The sequence below is a fragment of the Anolis sagrei genome, chromosome 1 (assembly GCF_037176765.1).
Source record: "Anolis sagrei isolate rAnoSag1 chromosome 1, rAnoSag1.mat, whole genome shotgun sequence".
Taxonomy (NCBI): domain Eukaryota; kingdom Metazoa; phylum Chordata; class Lepidosauria; order Squamata; family Dactyloidae; genus Anolis; species Anolis sagrei.
This window is the reverse complement of record NC_090021.1, coordinates 11,181,459-11,202,383: the sequence shown is the minus strand read 5'-3', so window position 1 is coordinate 11,202,383 and position 20,925 is coordinate 11,181,459. Positions and strand designations below refer to the sequence as shown.

Genomic DNA, 20,925 nt, shown 5'->3' with positions numbered 1-20,925 from the left:
TTCTTCATATTTTTTTCTATCCAAAAAAACTGTAAAGGGAAAAACAGAACAAATCAAAGATATGTTGATTTAATTTATTGTCGAAGGCTTTCATGGCTGGAATCAGTAGGTTCTTGTGGGTTTTTTCGGGCTTACAGAGCCATGTTCAGAGGTAGTGAGGATGCTTGCCATAGATGCAGGCAAAACGTCAGGAGAAATGCCTCTAGAACATGGCTCTATAGCCCGAAAAAACCCACAAGAACCTATGTTGATTTAGGTTGAACATTCCTTATTTAGAATTCTAAAATTTGATATACTGTATATTCCGGCATATAAGACGACTGGGTGTATAAGACGATCCCAAACTTTTCCAGTTCAAATATAGAGTTTGGGATATACTCACCATATAAGACTACCCCTCTTCCAATGCACACCAAATAAAAGTTTTTTAAAAGCATCAGATTTGATTTCAATATGGTAATTTTCCTATTACTGTACCTCCTTCTCAGCCTCTCAGATCTCGCTCCACCCTTCACTTACACCTTCCCGGTGAGGCGCCCCTTCACCTCACCATTGGGACCACATTAGGAGGGGAAAATGTGATAGGAGGGGGAAAAAATCCCTATTCTGATTGGCTTTTTCTGATGCTGAGCAGAATTCTGGAAAATGTAATTTAGGGTAGGGCCTTTTGAATTCTCTGGCATAGGGCTCCTCGCCTTCCCAAACTATGTTTCCCAAAATTCTGTGCTCTCTCAGTCTCTTTCGCTCAGTTTGTCCCATCCTGCCGCTTTCATCTCCCCATTTATCATCATCATAGAATCATAGAATCAAAGAGTTGGAAGAGACCTCATGGGCCATCCAGTCCTACCCCCTGCCAAGAAGAAGGAACATTGCATTCAAATCACCCCTGACAGATGGCCATCCAGCCTCTGTTTAAAAGCTTCCAAAGAAGGATCCCCCACCACACTCCGGGGCAGAGAGTTCCACTGCTGAATGGCTCTCACAGTCAGGAAGTTCTTCCTCATGTTCAGATGGAATCTCCTCTCTTGTAGTTTGAAGCCATTGCTCCGTGTCCTAGTCTCCAAGGAAGCAGAAAACAAGCTTGCTCCCTCCTCCCTGTGGCTTCCTCTCACATATTTATACATGGCTATCATATCTCCTCTCAGCCTTCTCTTCTTCAGGCTAAGCATGCCCAGCTCCTTAAACTGCTCCTCATAGGGCTTGTTCTCCAGACCCTTGATCATTTTAGTTGCCCTCCTCTGGACACATTCCAGCTTGTCAATATCTCTCTTCAATTGTGGTGCCCAGAAAGTTGAAGTACTTTGGCCACATCATGAGGCGACAGGAAAGCCTAGAGAAGACAATTATGCTGGGGAAAGCGGAAGGAAAAAGGAAGAGGGGCCGACCAAGGGCAAGATGGATGGATGGCATCCTTGAAGTGATTGGACTGACCTTGAAGGAGCTGGGGGTGGTGACGTCCGACTGGGAGCTCTAGCGTGGGCTGGTCCATGAGGTCATGAAGAGTCGGAGATGACTGAACGAATGAACAACAACAATTGACAAACTGGAGTGTGTCCAGAGGAGGGCAACTAAAATGATCAAGGGTCTGGAGAACAAGTCCTATGAGGCTTCATCATCATCCTTCTAAATGGAATTCCAGAAGGCAGGGGCAGAAATAGAAAAAGCTCTGCGTCTGGTCCTTTCCAAGTGCACTTCTCTAGGACCCGGTATATAAAGTAAGTCACGTTGGGATGGTCGTTGCGAGAGAATGAGAGACGGTCCCTAAGATACGATGGACCCTGGCAGTAAATAATTTTAAAGGTCAGAACTAGCATCTTATATAGACCACGGTAATCAGTTGGAAGCCAATGCAAATGCCGCAACACTGGTGTTATATGGCATTTCATGGGTGTTCTTGTGAGTAGCCTGGCTGCTGCATTCTGAACAATATGGAGCTTTCGGGTTGTAGACATTGGAAGGCCAACATACAGGGTGTTGCAATAGTCCAGCCTAGATGTGACCGTGGCATGGATGACTGTTGCCAGAGCCTCATCAGAGAGGTAGAGTGCCAATTGCCTTGCTTGTCGTAGATGGAAAAAGACCTGTTTGCTGGCAGCAGCGACCTGAGCTTCCATTGTCAGCTGTGAAACTAAAACGACACCCAAGCTCTTAACGGTAGGTGAAGGAGATAGGGCAGCACCATCGAAGGTGGGTAGCAAATGGGTCAGACCAATCAAGCGGCCATGCTAGAGAATCTCAGTCTTCTTCCTTTAAAGAGGAATAGCAGCCTTATGGGCTTCCCCTCACTTGTGCTGAAAATGAAACTGCGTTTGATAGGTTTCTGAGCATTACATAATTCAAACAAAATGGTATTGGGTGAGTTTTGATTCTTAAGTTTTTGCATGGGTGCCCCCCCCCCCCATGTGTTTCTTAATATCTGTTCATATATACAAAACTTATGAATGAGATACAACGTATTAACTAGAAATGAAATTATGGACAGCCCTACTACATAGGCTAGTTTTGAATTTGTTACTTACTTTCTACAGCAAATTTTCCAAAAGCTGCATGTTCCAATGGGACTCAAAGGAAAAGTACAGGGACCACCAATAGATAAAATGCAGAAGCCTCCTTCACGTTTACATTCCTCTGGATTGGTAATCTTCTTGGTAAATCCTGCAAAAGTAAAAGAAACCCAAAACAAAACAAAAACAAAGTGGAGATGAGAAACAGTCTGTCACATTATTTTGTGAAATCCAAAGAAGCCAAAATTTGTTCAGAAATAGCATTTTATTCTCGAATCTGTACCCTACCCTAACTCTGAAACTTCCATCCTATTGCTAGTTCCAACTGGAGTAAACCAATGAAAAAGCCAGTACAATGTTTTGGCTTGTAGGGCTGTGCAAAGCTTTGGTGGTCTGTATCATAAATCGGAGATTTGTATGACTCAGTAATATGAATATTGAAATTACTAATTGCACTGGGACCCCCCCCCCCCCCCCTTCCCGGAAACATTAAGAATTGAAACAAAATCTTCGGAAATGTTTTGGAGACTTTCAAGCTATGTTTTTTTCCCCCCAATGTGACATATTCTGTAATTGTCTGGGGTGGAAGAGGGTGAGGGGGCTGATTTGATTGAAAATGCTGCATGCTGGCTGTTTTCCTTGTCAGCCAATCACATGGCTTTCTGCAAAGCTGGTCTCCTAATTCTTTGTGGAGTTAGTAGGAGAGTAGTGTTTAAATTGAAAAAAAATCTTTAAAATTAGTGGCTAGAATGATTGTTCTGAAACTTGGCAGATTTTCTGACATGCTTATGTTGTCTCAGTGTACCACAATTTTAGGGCATATGTCTTGTAGTTTTTTTAATTAATTGGAAAAACTTTCTAGAAGTTAGTAGATGAACAAATCTTTTTGAAACTTTGCAGGATTGGTGCCCTGATTACATTGTCTCATTGTGCAGAAATCCAAGGGGATCTCTCTCTTTCTTTCTCTCATATATATATATATTAGGCTTGGGTAACCACGGAAAAATTTGGTTCTAAACTTGTTTTGTTTTTAGGGGGCCCTTGCGTTTCGTTTTTTTTTATAATTCTGAAATTTTCCTTTAAAATTTTTTGAAATATACGAAATTTCGTATAATTACGAATAGATTCGTTAATGGCGGACTCGATTGCGCAATATGCTAAAAAAACCTCCAAATGGGACAGGAGGAACTTCTGAAGCTTCCCTCTCCCTCTGTTGTTGACTGTTGGTGTGATAAAACAAACAACAACTATAAAACTTGCACCAGACATGCAAAAATAATTACGAAATAATTACAAAATAATTATGAAATAATTACAAAATAATTACGAAATAAATTGAAAAAATTGTTTTGAATCTAATTTACTCCTCACACTATTCCTGCATGGCTCAATATTGGATCGTAAGCTAATTTAAATACGAATTAATAACGAATTACGAATTACGAAATTAACAAACGAAACCGCCCAAGCCTAATATATATGAAACTTCTAATATTTTCCTAAAATTCAGTGGGTGAGTGCCATATTCTGAAAATTGGCAGGCTTAAAGTCATAAATATTGGCTTTAATTCTGCTAATTTCCATCCTGATAGCCACAAAAATAACAGAAAAATGAACTTCAAAATTTTCCCCATTGCCATTAATGGAATAAATTCTAAAAAACAATTATGAAGCTTCGGAGATTCAGATTACTAATCAGAACAAGACCTCTCAGAATGTTTATGAAATGAAGCAGGGGCCATCCAAATCTCTGAAATGAATTGCTAATAGGATTTCAGCCACTTTGCACTCTTCTATTGGTTTAAGTGTTAGATTACACTTCTGGAGACCAGGGTTTGATTCCCTGCCTGACTATGGAAACCCACTGGGAGACTGTGGATGAGTCCAGCACTCTCAGTCTCTGAAAATCCCAGGACGGGGTTGCCTTAGGATGAGCATAAATTGGTTCCAATTCAAAAGCATGCAAAAAAAAAATTCAACCATTTTATAACCAGATCTCTTTATTTTCTATTATTAACTGCCTTTGAGCCAATTTTAACTTATGATGACCCCTTAAGTGGGAGTCATCTTATCTTCACTGAAAAAAATATATTGTTAGTCCTAACTAGAATAAACTCATTGAATCAGTTGAGTTTGCCTTCATGTTGACTTATCAGTCAAATGTTATTCAATGAGTCTATTCTAATTAGCACTTTTGTGTTTGTATAGAGAAGGATTTCCCAACATATTATCTAACAGATGTGAGTGTATTAATTCTGTACCCTGAAAGAGCATTACTTACCTGTATCTGGAAGAAGTACCAAAGCAAGGACAAAAAGGAAGAGGCACTGTGTCTTCATAGTTCTGGAAAGCAACAAAGGTATTCTAGCAGGATCTTTCTTCTTTCAATGAAAGATAGCAAGCATGAGATGAGATAGGGAATCTCTGTTTTTATATCCTCATGGGGAATCATTTGGCACTGATGCATTGCTATATCCTCTTAGCAAAAATCTGATACTTTAGGAAACCATTTCATCATCCCCTTGGGCTTATTGCTCAACTCTGAAGGATTGAGATGTGAAAATATGCTTCTTTGATGGCTGAAGGCAGTTTTGCCTCTATCTGCTTGGTTGTATACAAGAAATCAGAAGTTGTCAATATTTCATCAGTAGCTTTCATAACCACCTGGAGGGAAACATATTTTAGGTGGTTCTGCACAGATTGATAATGCTGGGACAATCCAACATCTTGGATGCTGGATCTGCCCTGTATGGCAGCCATATTGGGACTCTCTTAACCTCCTTATTGTGTCCAATTCTGGGCACCATAATTCAAGAGAGATATTGACAAGCTGGAATGTGTTCAGAGGAGGGCGACTAAAATGATCAAGGGTCTGGAGAACAAGCCCTATGAGGAGCGGCTTAAGGAGCTGGGCATGTTTAGCCTGAAGAAGAGAAGGCTGAGAGGAGATATGATAGCCATGTATAAATATGTGAGAGGAAGCCACAGGGAGGAGGGAGCAAGCTTGTTTTCTGCTTCCCTGGAGACTAGGATGCGGAACAATGGCTTCAAACTACAAGAGAGGAGATTCCATCTGAACATGAGGAAGAACTTCCTGACTGTGAGAGCCATTCAGCAGTGGAACTCTCTGCCCCAGAGTGTGGTGGAGGCTCCTTTTTTGGAAGCTTTTAAACAGAGGCTGGATAGCCATCTGTCAGGGGTGATTTGAATGCAATATTCCTGCTTCTTGGCAGGGGATTGGACTGGATGGCCCATGAGGTCTCTTCCAATTCTATGATTCTATGATTCCTAAGACATGACAGGGAAGCCCAATGCTCAGCCATGTTGACCATGGTTCAACACTACTCAGCAACCACCGTACAGCACTCCCTTGTTTCCCCTGTCATGACTGTTACCAGCTGCGAAGTCACATCCCAACCTACATTTTCATGGGCTCCCTGGTTGACATCAGTCAGAGCACCACATCATTAAGGAGGCTGGAAGTGTGGGCAAAGCCCATCTTTCCTTTGCCAATGCTGCTCAGCAAGTTGGTGCTCTGACAACAGCCAGAGCACCCATGAGAAGTTAGGTGGTCTGTTGCAATGGAGGGGCTGCTATCCTGCATCATTGAGCCACTTGAGCCCAGGAAATGTGGGATGTCAATCAAATTGTCTGACAAGTTCCTGACTTGGACTGCTTCAACTGGAACAGGATTTAGGCTTTCTGTTAATTTGCCCAATTAAAATGTATTTTATACAGGAAACTTCTGTTTATTACATAAAGGTACATATCTATCCGGATTTCTTTGTGATGTAAACTAATATTCTTTGGAATATTTTTCCAAGTCTTCTTTTTTCCATGAATTATCTCTAGACCAGTAGTTCTCAACCTGTGGGTTCCTACAACTCTCAGAAATCCCAGCCTAAGTAAAGGTAAAGGTTGTCCCCTGACATTAAGTCCAGTCATTTCTGACCCTGGGGTGTGGTGCTCATCTCCATTTCTAAGCCGAAGAGCTGGCATTGTCCATAGACACCTCCAAGGTCATGTGGCCGGCATGACTGCATGGAGCGCCGTTACCTTCCCACCAGAGCGGTACCTATTGATCTACTCACATTTGCATGTTTTTGAACTACTAGGTTGGCAGAAGCTAGGGTTGACAGCAGAATCACGCCGCTCCCTGGAATCGAAACTGCGACCTTTCGGTCAACAAGCTCAGCAGCTCAGCGCTTTAACCCACTGTGCCACCAGGGGCTGTTAGTATTTCTGGGAGTTGAAAGCCAAAACATCTGGGTACCCACAGGTTGTAAATCACTGCTCCAGACCTTCCAAGATGTAGCTAGATTAGAGCAGTGGTACTGACAAAAGTGTGTAGCATATTACTCTGGGACAGTGTGGTGGATATGGTTGAACTCCTTTGTAGAACTGGAGCCCAATCAGTGTGTGGGACAATGTAACCAATTTGGATAAATCTCAAATCCAACTGAAAAGCAGAAATTCTGCTTTTTGTGAAAATCTGTCTGATTTGAATCAATTTCCAAGATCATTTTGAGTAAAAGGGAAAAGATGTGTTTATAGCATTCTATGGCTGATAGAAAATGGGCAGGTGGGAAAGTAATGGTGCTCCATGCAGTCATACCGGCCACATGACCTTGGAGATGTCTACAGACAATGCCGGCTCGCTGGCTAAGAAATGGAGATGATCACCACCCCGTCCCCTCAAGTCGGTCATGACTAGACTTAATGTCAAGGGGAAATCTTTACCTTTAAGTTTATGTTAACTTAAAGGAGCCCCCGGTGGCACAGTGGGTTAAACCCCTGTGCCGGCAGGACTGAAGACTGACAGGTCACAGGTTCGTATCCGGGGAGAGGCGGATGAGCTCCCTCTATCAGCTCCAGCTCCTCATGTGGAGACATGAGAGAAGCCTCCCACAAGTATGATAAAAACATCAAATCATCCGGGCGTCCCCTGGGCAGCGTCCTTGCAGACGGCCAATTCTCTCACACCAGAAGCGACTTGCAGTTTCTCAAGTTGCTCCTGACACGGCAAAAAAAAGTTTATGTTGTTTACTCATGTGACATAAAAAGCAAGATCTCTCTCCCCATGGCTTCTCAGTGGCAATGAGGGTTCCTCAGTTTCCAGCCAGATTTGGGATGCAGCAGCCACCATCAGTCCTCATCCCCACCATGGCCGTTCTGGCATTCAGGAGCTAGAGAAGAGTGATACATTGCCACCAGAGGTGGACAGTAACTTATAAGGCAAAACAGGAGTGAAAGAAAAAGGTTTCACTTTGCAAGGAGGAGATGGCGGCAATGGCTCCAACAGTAGCAGTGGATGAGACAGTTGCCAGCAAGCAAAGAGAAAGAATTATCCTCTGTTGGCTTACTGGTAAGTAAACCATGTTTACCCTGTTCTCAGCAGGGATTGTGGAATGCACAAAAGAAATAAAGAAATGTATATTACAATGCATCCACCTGAGAATAGCACTTGATTATTTTACACCAAAAAATGTAATATTTGTCAACTCAGCAAATTGTCTTAAAGCCAGCCCAATCTAGATTGTGCATATGTGTGAATACCAGGTTGCTCAAGTTGAGGAATTGGGAAAGGAGATGGGTAAATGAAGAGCAAGGACCTTTGAGCAGATGAAAGAGAAAGTTGCCAAGCCACACAATCAAATAAATGAGTGGTACTTGAAAGGTCATTCATTCCAACCTGTGGCAATATAGGAAATCTCCTGAAACCAAATTCTTTGTAAGTAATTTCTAGCCTCTGGATAAAAATCTCTGAGAGGCCATAATTTGCTTATGAAATCTGTTCAGGGTTGAGTAAGGGAATTCAAGAGGAATCCCCCTGCTCAACAACTACCAGGAAGTTATTCTAATATTGAAATATCCTTCACTGAATCTATTTCTACCAAAACTGTCTGCATCAGGAAATAAATGTGCTTGAAATAAATTGAAATATATTGACAAACTGAAAACTTGTTGGCAAAAGTAAGCTTGGTGGTATTGTTCTGCTTGCAAGAAGGGATGCCATGACAATACATTCCTCCAAGAAGGAGCTGTAGGGCAATTTAGTGATAATTGTCTAAGCAGAAGTTGTACCAAGAAGATGAGAACAAGGGGATGCATTGAGCCCTGACTTTGCTGCAGGCTCTACTTGCTCAATAAGCCCAAAGGAATGGCTATGACTTCATTCCCTCTCAGAGATTATGAATATTGTACCTGAGTTCAATTCAACTTTATATGTTTGTAAGTTGGTTTACAATGATATAACTTCCAAAATGAATGCAAGTCAACTTTTTTTTAAAAAAAAGTGATAAAAAGAGACAATACCAGTGATAAAGATAATTTGTTTTTAATGCACAGAGGAATGATATTACAACTGACAAAACTTGTTGGCTTCAGTATGTATTTCCTGTTCCATCTAGAGGTTTACACCCAAGGAAAATGGCTTTGTATCCCAGTCTATGTATTGTTGTTCACTGTCTTCTTCAGAAAGTTATGCTGGGTGAGGCCTAGAGAAAGAAAGAAGATTCAAGTTCAGATATTGAAAAGTCAGTGGGTAGCTCTGCTGGTCAAACCAAGACATGGATTTAGCATCTACATGCAAAGACCTCTTTCTGCAACCTTGACATTCTGCACTGGACAAAAAGTTCAATCATTTTTGCCGGGAGAGCATGCTTTATTTTCCACATGGCAACTATTCAGGTATTTAAATATGGCACTATGTTACTTCTTAACTTTGTTTTCTCTAAGCAAAACACACACAGTTCCATAAACTGCGCCCCATAGGAAATGGTTTCCATCTTCTCAATATCTTTTTGAGTTTGACCTATGGTGGCCAGAACTTGATACAGTGCACTAGCTGAAGTCTAATCAAAGCATGATAGAGAAGGACTGGCCTATTCATCTCTATATGATATAAGTCCAGACTAAGGACATTATTTCCATTTGCAAACCCATTAAATCTCCAATATTATCAGAAGAGTCCCTTCTCTCAGTTTCACAAACTTCTCAGATTTATTTGGTGTAAACAAGAAAGAGGACCTTCTTGGTTGCTACTCCCAAAATTTGGAGCTCTCACTCTAAGAAGGCCAGGTGGGCTACATACTCCCTCTACTGGTAAATTACAATGATTTGAATGGGCTTTTTATGCTGTGTTATGTTTTTTATAGTTTCTGTATTGGTTTTGTAAAAATTAATATTAATGTTCAACCATATTTTATGGTTGAAATATTTTGTTGAAGTTTTTGAATACTTTTTAACCCACATTGTTTTTAATGCATTGTTAGTTGCCTTAATTTCTATTACTGAAAGAAAGGCAGGATAAAAATGAACACAGTCATCATTGTCATCCTCATTTGTTGTAATCACATACTTCCCTTAATCTGGACACTGTGCTCCTGATGATGTAGCCTCAAATTGTTTTTGGAATAACTTTAAGTATCACCATTTTTGATTGGATATATTATTCTTGCCTGGTAAGGGGTTCGATTGGATGGACCTTTTAAGCAGAGGCTGGATGGCCATCTGTCAGGGGTGATTTGAATGCAATATTCCTGCTTCTTGGCAGGGGGTTGGACTGGATGGCCCATGAGGTCTCTTCCAACTCTTTGATTCTATGATTCTATGATTCTATGATTGTGGTATCTTCTAACTATATGATTTTATGATTTATTCTGAATCTGGTGCCATGACTTACCATCTACAACACTTCATAGTCCCTCCTTGGCAGGTTCCATCTTCGACAGAAAGACCTCTGCATAGACCAAGCATACAGGATCCACCACTTCTACCACAAGCAAGCGTGTCAGCATGTGGCCCTTGAGCATTTCCTACATGTGAACAAAATCCAGTTATGAAAATGCTTTGTTGCTGTGTGCCTAAAGTCATTTTTAACTTGACTCTAAGTTGAATCCATCTTTGTATTTCCTTGGCAAGATTTGTTTAGAAGATTTGTTTTAGAAGTCACCTAATGAGCTTCCATGGCTAAGGCCCCATCTACAATGCTAGATAAAATCCAGATTATCTGGTTTGAACTGGATTATAGTAGTTTACACTGCCATATAATCCAGTTCAAAGCAGATAAACTGGATTTTATCTGGCAGTGTAAATGAGGCCTAAGTGGAAAATGTAACTTTGTTACCAGGGGTCCTCAAACTAAGGCCCGAGGACCAGATACAGCCCTCTAAGGTCATTTACCCAGCCCTTGCTCAGGGTTAACCTAAGTCTGAAATGACTTGAAAGCACACAACAACAACAACAATCCTATCTCATCAACCAAAAGCAGGCCCACACTTCCCATTTAAATACTAATAAGTTTATATTTGTTAAAATTGTTCTTCATTTAAATTATTCTATTTTAAAGTGTTCTTTGCACTACAAATAAGATATGAACAGTGTGCACAGGAATTAGCTGCCCTGAGTCCCTCTGTGGAGGTTGAGATAGGACAGGATACAAATGTCCCAAATAAATAAATTCATGTTTGTTTGTTTTTTCAAATTATAATCCGGCTCTCCAACAGTTTGAGTGACAGTGAACTGGCCCTCTGTTTAAAAAGTTTGAGGACCCCTGATATAGACCAATCCTTAAACCACTCTGTCATACTGGCTCAAGAAAACCTTGGGGATTTCTGTGGACCCTTCCAGACAGGCCCAAAACATGGGATCTCAGGTAAAAGCAAATTAATTTGGAGAAACTGGGATTTTCTAGTTTGCTCCAGATTAATAAAACACCTAGAAAGATCTGGACCTTAACCGCATCTTTCTAGTTGAGGATCCTTTGGGGATTGACTCCCTGGACTGCTTCTCTATAGCAATCCTGATTCATTGGGCTCTAAGAGCCTGAAGGAGCAGGATGACACCCACCACCTCCAACCACCTTTGGTTGGCCCAGGATGGCATCTACATACAGCCACTCCCAAGGCAAGTCCAGGGTTTAGGTTGAGGGTGGGGACAAAATCTCAAGAGGAACTTGGTTAAAATAACCCAGTTCCTCCTGAGATTTTTGTCAGTGTAAAAGGGCCCTGTGTGTTTCTTAAGTGACCTGTAGACTCATGGTGACCACGTGAATTTCACAGGGTTTTCAATGGCAAGGAATACCCTGCCTCCTTCTATACTGCCATATAATACAGATTATTGAATTGTATTATCTGAGTCTACACCTCTGTATAATCCAGTTCAAATAAGATAATCTGGATTTTATATAGTAGTGTAGAAGGAACCTCAGGCCCCATCTGACCATTTAATGTAGCTCAGAGCCAGCTTCAAATTACAGTGGCCAAACAACAAATGCCCATAAAGTGTGTGAAAGAAAGTCCTTAATGTACCTCAGTGCTCTAGGATTATGTCATCACCATTTGGGCCTCAAACCCGTTTTGGGCTTTCCTATGTAATCATCTACACAGTCAAACAACTTTATTAAATGCTCAGTGCAGATGGTGTCTCACATATGGTTTTGCCAATTCTTTCATCTGGAATAGAGCCTATGGCCCTTTCTACACTGCTGTACAATCCAGATTATCAAAGCAGATAATCCAGATTATTTAATTTGAATTGGATTCTATAAATCTACACTGCCATACAATCCTGTTCAAAGCAAATCATCCGAATTTTATATGGCACTATAGATGGGGCCATATGTCACCTGGAATTCATTGGCAGTCTCCAATTCAAGGAGTAATCACAGCTGACCTTGCTTAGCTTCCAAGATAATAATCTTCATCATCATCGTTAACCTTATTTATATCCTGTCCTCTCTCCCCAAAGGGTCTCAGGGCAGCTCAAAACATAACAGACAATATGCAGCCTCAAAGGTGCTACATGATCCATTGGATTGGATACTTCAGTAAAATGAATGCAGTTTGAGACCAGTTTAACTGCCATGACACAATGCTAAGTTGTAATTTGGAGAAACAACAGCACTCTTTGGTAGAAAAGTTTAAAGATGCTATATCAATTTCCATGATATAGCATTAACCATGGTAGTTTAAGTGCCTTCAAACTGCATTAATTCTACAGTGTGGATGCAACCATACTGCTATAGACTACTATGATAATGCCTTTGAATATTTCTAGATAAGATATATATTCAAGGGTTCCTGGAAGAAACCTATCTAAAACACTTTTTGAAAAAAGAAGCAGAAAGTGAAAGAGAAAATCAGTAACACACATTCAAACATACCCAAAGCTCTGCAGAGATATGTAACTGAAAGCAGTTTGAATTTGGAAAAAAGAGATGGCTGAAATGCAGAAACTTTATCTGGAGTCAAAGATATTGCAGCATAACATATCAGAATAGGTGTGATAAGAAGGGGCCCTTTAAAAACTTAATCCAGTTGCACTCCCAGCTCTGGGATTCCTTTCCTTCTAATAGGCTCCACTTATAGAACTGCATTATTAAGTATTTCTACAAGTCTTTCACAATGAGGAAAGAGACCACTTTCAAAATGTTAACCCTGTGATTTCTGACCTCAATGGAAAAAAAATGAGATGGCTGTACATTTCTTTTGTTGTCATGGTTTGGAATTCCCATCTACCTTCTATAATTCTGATATGAAAATTCAACACAGAATATTGTAAGGAGAAAACAACATCAACTTCTCCTCAGCTGCTGGTGAACATCTGATTTGAAAATTCACCATTGTTAGGTGCCACCAAGGACCCTTCCACACAGCCCTATATCCCAGAATATCAAGTCATAAAATCCCAGAAATAACCCAGTTCAAAGCAGATATTGTGGGATTTGCTGCCTTGATATTCTGGGTTACATAGCTGTGTGGAAAGGCCACAAGTTTCAGCAGTTCCTTAGCTGTTAATGGAATTTGTTTCAGCTTTCTTGGTCTTCCAGAACCTTTTAGTGAAGCTCTTCTTACCTGGGACAGCTTGGTAGGAAAGCACGAAGAGGGCAAAAAGGAGGAATACGGCCTTCATGGTTAATGCTGAGTGAAGAGACTCCTTAGAAGAGAACAGGAGTCTGAAGCTCAGGTCAAGTAGGACTTAGCAGTTGAGCATGAGGGTATTTATGAGGATAGTAGGGAACACCAACAGTCAAAGGTGATTTTCCACTTTCATTTCATAGGCCAGGTTATTTCCACCCCCAACACCCACCCCTAACTTCACTAGGGCATGTTTATGATTCCTACATTAGAAGTGAATTACAAAACTCTTCTTTTGGGCTACATCCAAAAGACAGAGCCTAACAACTATTTAACTTTTTCTTCCTTGGCTCCTGTTGGGATGTTCCCCAATAAAGATTCAGGATTGGTTAGGAAAGGAGGTGGACTCTGAATTGGCTTACTGTCTCCTAGACTAAGGGTCATCTTTTTCTGACATCTTTTCCCCAATGTAACAAGAAAGGCACAAAGGTAATTGTTTCCCCATTATTTGTTTAGCATCCAAAGACACACTGCTATGGTACATCAGGTTCAGTTCAGTGGTAATGCATAACTTTGTATAAATGTTACAGGCACATATACTTAACTAACAAACACACGTCAACCTTTCATTTTGGGGGTAGTCCGGTTTAAAATTGCATTTAAATTGCATTTTTATTGTATTTTAAGTTTTACACTCATGACACAAATATTTAAGTGCTTTTTAATTGTTATCCTCATATGTATTATGAGAGGTGTGCAATTTGGCTAAACTCCTTTTTTAAGATCCTTTCTCCTTGTATCCTTCAATAAAACCTGGGTTTAAGGCATCAGACTTAAGAAATCACCTTTTCCGGCATTGTTTCTCCTTATATCTTTCAATAAGACCTTTGTTTAAGGCATCAGACTTAAGAAACCACTCTTTCTGGGATCTTTTCTCCTTATATTCTGTAATAACACCTGGGTTTAAGGCATCAGACTTAAGAAACCACCACTTCTGGCATTGTTCCTCCTCAACACCCTTTCAATGAACCTGAGTTGTTGTTCAGTTGCTTCTGACTCTTAGTGACCTCATGGACCTGTTTGTCACACAACTGTTGGGTGACAAAACTACTGGCAAAGGAATGAACAGTCACAATTTAGCTTTTTATTTCATTTCATTAATATTATGACAGAATTCAAAGGGATAGGAAGCAAATGTAACTGTGGAGTTTGGAATATTATAAAAGCTTTAGATAAGTATTGATTCCAAAACTATTAGAACTGTATAATGGAATAATGAAAGGAGATAAGATGCCAGAATCATGGAGGAAGTCATTAATAATATTAATACCAAAACCTGACAAAGATTTAACAGACCCAGGGACATATAGGCCCATATCATTAGTTAATCAGGATGCAAAGATTTTATCTGCTATAATAGCCAACAGAATAAATAAATACATGTACAAGTATATTAAAAAAGATCAGTGTGGGTTTGTAAAAGGAAGACAAATGTCAAGTTTGATAGGGAGAGTATTAAATAAAATTTGTGTGGTTCAAGAGAGGAAGACCTATAAATCTCTAAATGACTCCGGCCCAGGTTACCTGTCCGAACGGATTCTCCCCTATGAACCATCAAGGTTACTAAGATCTTCTGGAGGGGCCCTGCTCTCGGTCCCACCACCCTCGCAATTGCGTCTGGTGGGGACAAGGGACAGGGCATTCTCAGTGGTGCCCCCTCGGCTCTGGAACTCTTTCCCACTGGAGATTAGGACTGCCCTGTCTCTCCTGACTTTTAGAAAGCTGGTGAAAACTTGCCTCTGGAATTTAGCATTTGATGAGCGAGTCAATAACTCACTCGGACGAATGGTGATGAATTGTGATTTCATTTTGACGACTTGGGCTTATGTAATTATATGATTGCATTTTAATGTATTTTATGTATTATTATTATTATTATTATTAACTTTATTTGTACCCCGCTAGCATCTCCCGCAGGACTCGATGCGGCTTACACAGGCTGAAGCCTCAAACACAATACCATTAAACATAACACAATAATAAACAAGCAAATCAAAACAATTAAGCAAAATAACAACAATAACTACATCAAGACACTATTAAAACTGGTTCGGCCGGCACAATGGGGTACAGGGTTAAAATGCTGAAATGGCAGTGTATTATGGGGTGTGATGTTTTAAACTATTGTTTATGAATCTTTTGTTGTGAACTGGCCTGAGTACCTCTTCGGAGGTCGAGAAGACCGGTATATAAAAGTTCTAAATAAATAAATAAATAAATAGGTTTCCGAAAGGTACCAAATCCAAAAGAATTGAAAAATGAGATGTAGGTGACAGGACATTTTTGACAATGAGTAGAATATTATGTATTGATCAAAACAGTCAAAATGAATTAAATCATGTTGTTTCTGGGCTTGGCAGATTGCATTTTATAGCAAAAAAATACATATCTTAAGCATTTCTTTTTCAATTTCTATGCAATTTGTCCAAATGTACCTTTGGGAACCAAGCTCCACAAATGGCTATTCAACAAAAATGATGTTTCCCATGTAGAAAAGTCATGTTCTTTTTGCCCATGGTGGATTTTAGAAAAAAACATGTTTTTCAGAAAGTCATCTGAAGTTAATTCAAGGATCACAATTTACATAGAAAGTAGTTATGTGATATGGAGAAGGGGCATTGTGTGGCAAGCATATGAAAATAAAGAAATGAAGGCATATGAGAAGGATCCCCCGGTGGCACAGTGGGTTAAAGCGCTGAGCTGCTGAGCTTGTTGACCGAAAGGCCGCAGGTTCGATTCCGGGGAGCGGCATGAGCTTCCACTGTCAGCCCTAGCTTTCACCAACCTAGCAGTTCGAAAACATGAAAATGTGAGTAGATCAATAGGTACCACTTCGGTGGGAAAGGTAATGGCACTCTATGCAATCATGCCAGCCACATGACCTTGGTTGTGTCAATGGACAACGCCGGCTCTTTGGCTTAACAATGGAGATGAGCACCACACCCCAGAGTCAGACATGACTGGACTTAATGTCAGGGGACAACCTTTACCTTATATGACATCAAGATGTGAAAAAGATTGAAATTTTCATAGAATTATAGAGTTGGAAAAGGCCACAAGGACCATCCAGTTCAAGCCCTATTTTCATAATTGATAGTAATGGAATATATATATCCTACTCTAATATATAAAGGAAAAGTAAGGGAGAATGCTTGCAACTAGATGTTTCTAAATAGTGTCTTTTCCTTCCCTCCTTGTAGTTGATCTTAATTTGTTTGTAGCTCAACACACAGTTTGGTTAATCATTCTTAAACAGTTAGTTGAATTCCAAGTATCTGTGTACAAAGCTATAACAGAGTACCTTGCAATGCATTGAATGCCTTACAAGGAGAATTTAGGAAGTTTCTTCATGGGGCCAAAGTGTTTATAAAAAGCAAGAGGAATTGGAGGGCAAAATGGTAGGAAGCGATGCTCCTTTAAGCAATTTTTCACAGCAAATAGAGAGTTCTTGATTCTTGTTTGTGAAGGTCTTGAAGTAGACAAGAATTTATTGAAAATCCCAGATATCTTGTTTCATCACATTGGTGACTAGGTACTACAAGAAGAGGAGGATGCCAGTTGTGTCCACTCCTTTCTTTGTACGGTCATTCCTCCACATATGCATTTTTGACTTTTGCATATTTGATTATTTGTGGATTTGATTTGAAACATTTCTTCTAAGAATCTCTAAGCCCTACAGTGTGATACTATGATCAACTTTTCTCAATCCTGTATTGTTGAAGGCTTTCATTGCTGGAATCCCTGGGTTGTTGTAGGGTTTTCGGTCTGTATGGCCATGTTCCAGAAGCATCCTCTCCTGACGTATCGCCTGCAACTGTGGCAGGAATCCTTAGAGATTGTGAGGTCCTCACAACCTCTGAGGATGCCTGCCATAGATGCAAGCAAAAAATCAGGAGATAATGCTTCTGGAACATGGCCATACAGCCCAAAAAACCTACAACAATCCATTTTCTCAATACTGCTGGATTACCTAAGGATACCTAGTGAGAACATCTCTCTAGGAATCTCTAGGCTTCCCAATGCAATTCTATATCCAGCTTCCAGAATAAGCTTGATTGTAGAATCACAATGAAGGACCCAGAAATATCTATAGAGGTATTCCCTAAGGGGAAAATTGGATTTTTTTAATTTATGAATTTTCATTTTTGCGGGGGCTTTGGTCCCGAATTGTGAGAGACTGGAGTATTTTTTTTTGCATTTATCCCCTGTATTTGGTTGGCTTTCTGACTGGTATGAGGACAAAAATGATCTGTCAGGGGTTTTTTTTTTTTTGTTTTGTTTTTTGTTTTGTTTTTTTGTAAAACTGAGAATTGGCAGAATTTCTGATCCACTGAACTCCTAGGCAGCACATTACACTGTCAAGCAGTTCTTATCACAAGTCTCTGTATGGAGATAAAAAGTGGGATATAAATAAACATTATTGTTGTTGTTGTTGTTGTTAAGATTTTTCCCTAATGTTCAAGTAAATTCTTTTTTCTGTAGTCTGAGTATATTTAAAAAAAAATTAAGAAAATGTACACAAAGTAAAAACATGCCAAGCCATTCAATAAGATAAAACAAAATAGTTTAAATTGAATTAAAATAGTTTTAAACATTTTAAAGTTACATACATTTACGTTTTAGTTTTTATGTCTTAATAGATTGTTCTTTTTTATTTTATTTTGATGCTTAATTCCTTTGTTGTAAGTTTCTGTTGTTACTCTCCATTATGTGTTTGTACCTACTTCGAGGCAGTTAATGTTTACCTTTTTATGTGTAAACCACCCTGAGTCCTTCCGGGGAAAGAGGGTGGTCTAGAAATACAATTTTATATTATTATTATTATTATTATTATTATTATTATTATTATTATTATACATACACAGATTTGCATAAAATTATTATACCCACCAGTTCTTTAGTAAAAAGCCATGTTCCAGTTTAATCATAGAATCATACAAACATAATAGTTGGAAGAGACCACATGGGCCATCTAGTCCAACCTTCTGCCATGCAAGAAAAGCTCAAAGTGCTGTTGATCACGATACCCCTCCCATGATTTATAGTTTTCCAAGGGCACCAGAATGAAGTATTATTGTCTTCTAATTTTTCTTCTTTCCTGAACTTCTGCAATTCTGGAGAAGAAGAATGCCAGCAGGGAGACCAGTAACTGCAACTATCCCATAAAGTTTTCTTCATTTTTTAATTAAAAGTCTGTAGATATGCATTGATACATATCAGCGAATATGTGGAGTAGACCAGCAACAGCAATTCTGTCACAAAGACTATATCATTTCTAACCCTTCAATATGATGTATCTTTATAATTATCTCTCTACTTTGTATCCTTTCTACCCTATCCTGTCCCCATGTATGTATCAAATTTATCAAATATGTATTGTCGAAGGCTTTCATGGCTGGTATCACTGGGTTGATGTAAGTTTTTTCGGGCTATATGGCCGTGTTCTAGAGGCATTCTCTCCTGATGTTTTGCCTGCATCTATGGCAAGCATCCTCAGAGGTAGTGAGGTCTGTTGGAACTAGGAAAAGGGTTTATATGTCTGTGGAAGGACCAGGGTGGGACAAAGGACTCTTGTCTGCTGGAGCTAGGTGTGAATGTTTCAACTGACCACCTTGATTAGCATTTGATGGCCTGGAAGTGCCTGGAGCAATCTTTTGTTGAGAGGTGATTAATGTCCCTGATTGTTTTCAAATATATATGATTTATGTCAAGGCATGCCACATGGGTCCTCACCTTTCAACCGACCCCACAGAGGAATTTGCTAAGCAGAAAAATCTTAGCTACCCCTGAAAAAGGTGACCATCAAAGCCCATCGTGTGTTCATGTGGATCTACAGATAGTTTCCATTCCCCATCTGATCAGGCCAGCCGATATTTGTTCAGCCAAGTGTTCCACTTGGACTGAGAGATTGCTGGCTACAGAAACAAAGGCTTAGAGTATGTATATTTACTGACTCCTTTATTAAATCCCAAGGCTTAATTGAAGAAGATCATCACCTTTTGTTCCCAGGATCACTTGCCCTTGGTTTCCCAGAACATTTCCTCATCAGCTGGACAATTAAACCACTCAAAGACTCATTAACATTTTCCTAATATAGACATGGGCCTGCTGGGGCTTTCCTCCTCCCAAGAGAGCCACCTCCCACAGCTGATTGGTTCTTCTTGGGCAATCCCCCATTATCTCCTCCTCTCTGCAAGGGAATCCTGTCTGGAGGTGACATCACCAGATCACCAACCAATCAGGGTGTGGATCCAGACTGGTCTTTCTTCTGGCAAATCAAAGAAGAGAGCAAGAGGAGTGGGAAGTCTGAATAGATGTCATGTGTATAAACCTCATGTCTCTGTATTCATGGTTATGCTTGTACATTTTGAAACCAGACATACTTGCATCCTTTCTGACCAGATCAAAACAAACTTATGTGGCTTGTCTTCACCTGGTGAGTTTGTTCTCTGATCTTGAACTTCAAGCTCTTAGCATAACGCTTACCAGGCATGGACCTTCTGTATCCACAGTCCTTGCCTTAAATTTGATCTCAAAAGTACTCTTAACAGATAACCATCTAGTTTCTGCTTAAAAACCTCCAAGGAAGGAGCTTTCACCACACTACAAGGCAGAAAGGTCTGCAGCTATGAATAGCTCTTACAGTTAGGAAGTTCTTCCTAATGTTCAGGTGGAATTTCCTTTCCTGCAATTTGAACCCATAATTTCCAGGGCAAGTCTGCTCCTTATTCCTTATTACATCCTTTCACATATTTATACATGACTATCATGTCTCCTGTATAAATATATGAAATGATGCCATAAGGAAGAGGGAGCGGATTGGTGCTTTAACAATGACAATATTTCTGCCAAGTAGTCTGTATGTGGATAATGTTCCACAATTGTCCACACAGGATTTCTTCTTCCACATCCATACTTTTTTGTATGAATCCCTACAGACTCAGGTATATTAGCATTAAATCAAACTGGACATCTGTCTTTTTAAAAATGTGCCATATTTCATTCCAATGAAATGAACAGCAGTATATATTGAAATTGGCAAGTACAAATGCAATTTGTGTGGAATGTGTGTGCATGTGGTTTTCTTTCAGTTCTATTTCTCAAATTTTCATTTTTCTTTCATGAGCAGGAGTAAAACAATATTAAAATCAGGACAAAGGGAAATTTCCTCTTCTCCGTTTTAAAGATAGAGTCGGAGAAGCAGAAGGAATCAGCCAACTAGGTTCTTGTGGGTTTTTTCGGGCTATATGGCCATGTTCGAGAGGCATTTTCTCCTGACGTTTCGCCTGCATCTATGGCAAGCATCCTCAGAGGTAGTGAGGATGCTTGCCATAGATGCATGTGAAACGTCAGGAGAAAATGCCTCTAGAACATGGCCATATAGCCCGAAAAAAAATCCACAAGAACCTAGTGATTCCAGCCATGAAAGCCTTCGACAATACAATCATCCAACTGTTGTGTGACCAAACTACTAGAAACCAAAGGAATGAACCTGCACAATG

The 20,925-nt window shown here is 39.9% G+C and overlaps 1 protein-coding gene across 1 annotated transcript; it reads right to left on the bottom strand.

Moving 5' to 3' along the window:
• Positions 1 to 8,825: 8,825 nt before the first annotated feature.
• On the bottom strand, positions 8,826 to 13,523 carry LOC132761606 (gallinacin-9-like). The gene is made up of 3 exons (XM_060754628.2): positions 13,361 to 13,523; positions 10,189 to 10,321; positions 8,826 to 9,001 (listed from the first exon to the last, which is right to left on the bottom strand). Exons 1-3 carry the CDS (start codon positions 13,416 to 13,418, stop codon positions 8,986 to 8,988), a joined length of 207 nt encoding a protein of 68 aa, XP_060610611.2. The 5' UTR covers positions 13,419 to 13,523; the 3' UTR covers positions 8,826 to 8,985.
• Between the last annotated feature and the right edge of the window lie 7,402 nt (positions 13,524 to 20,925).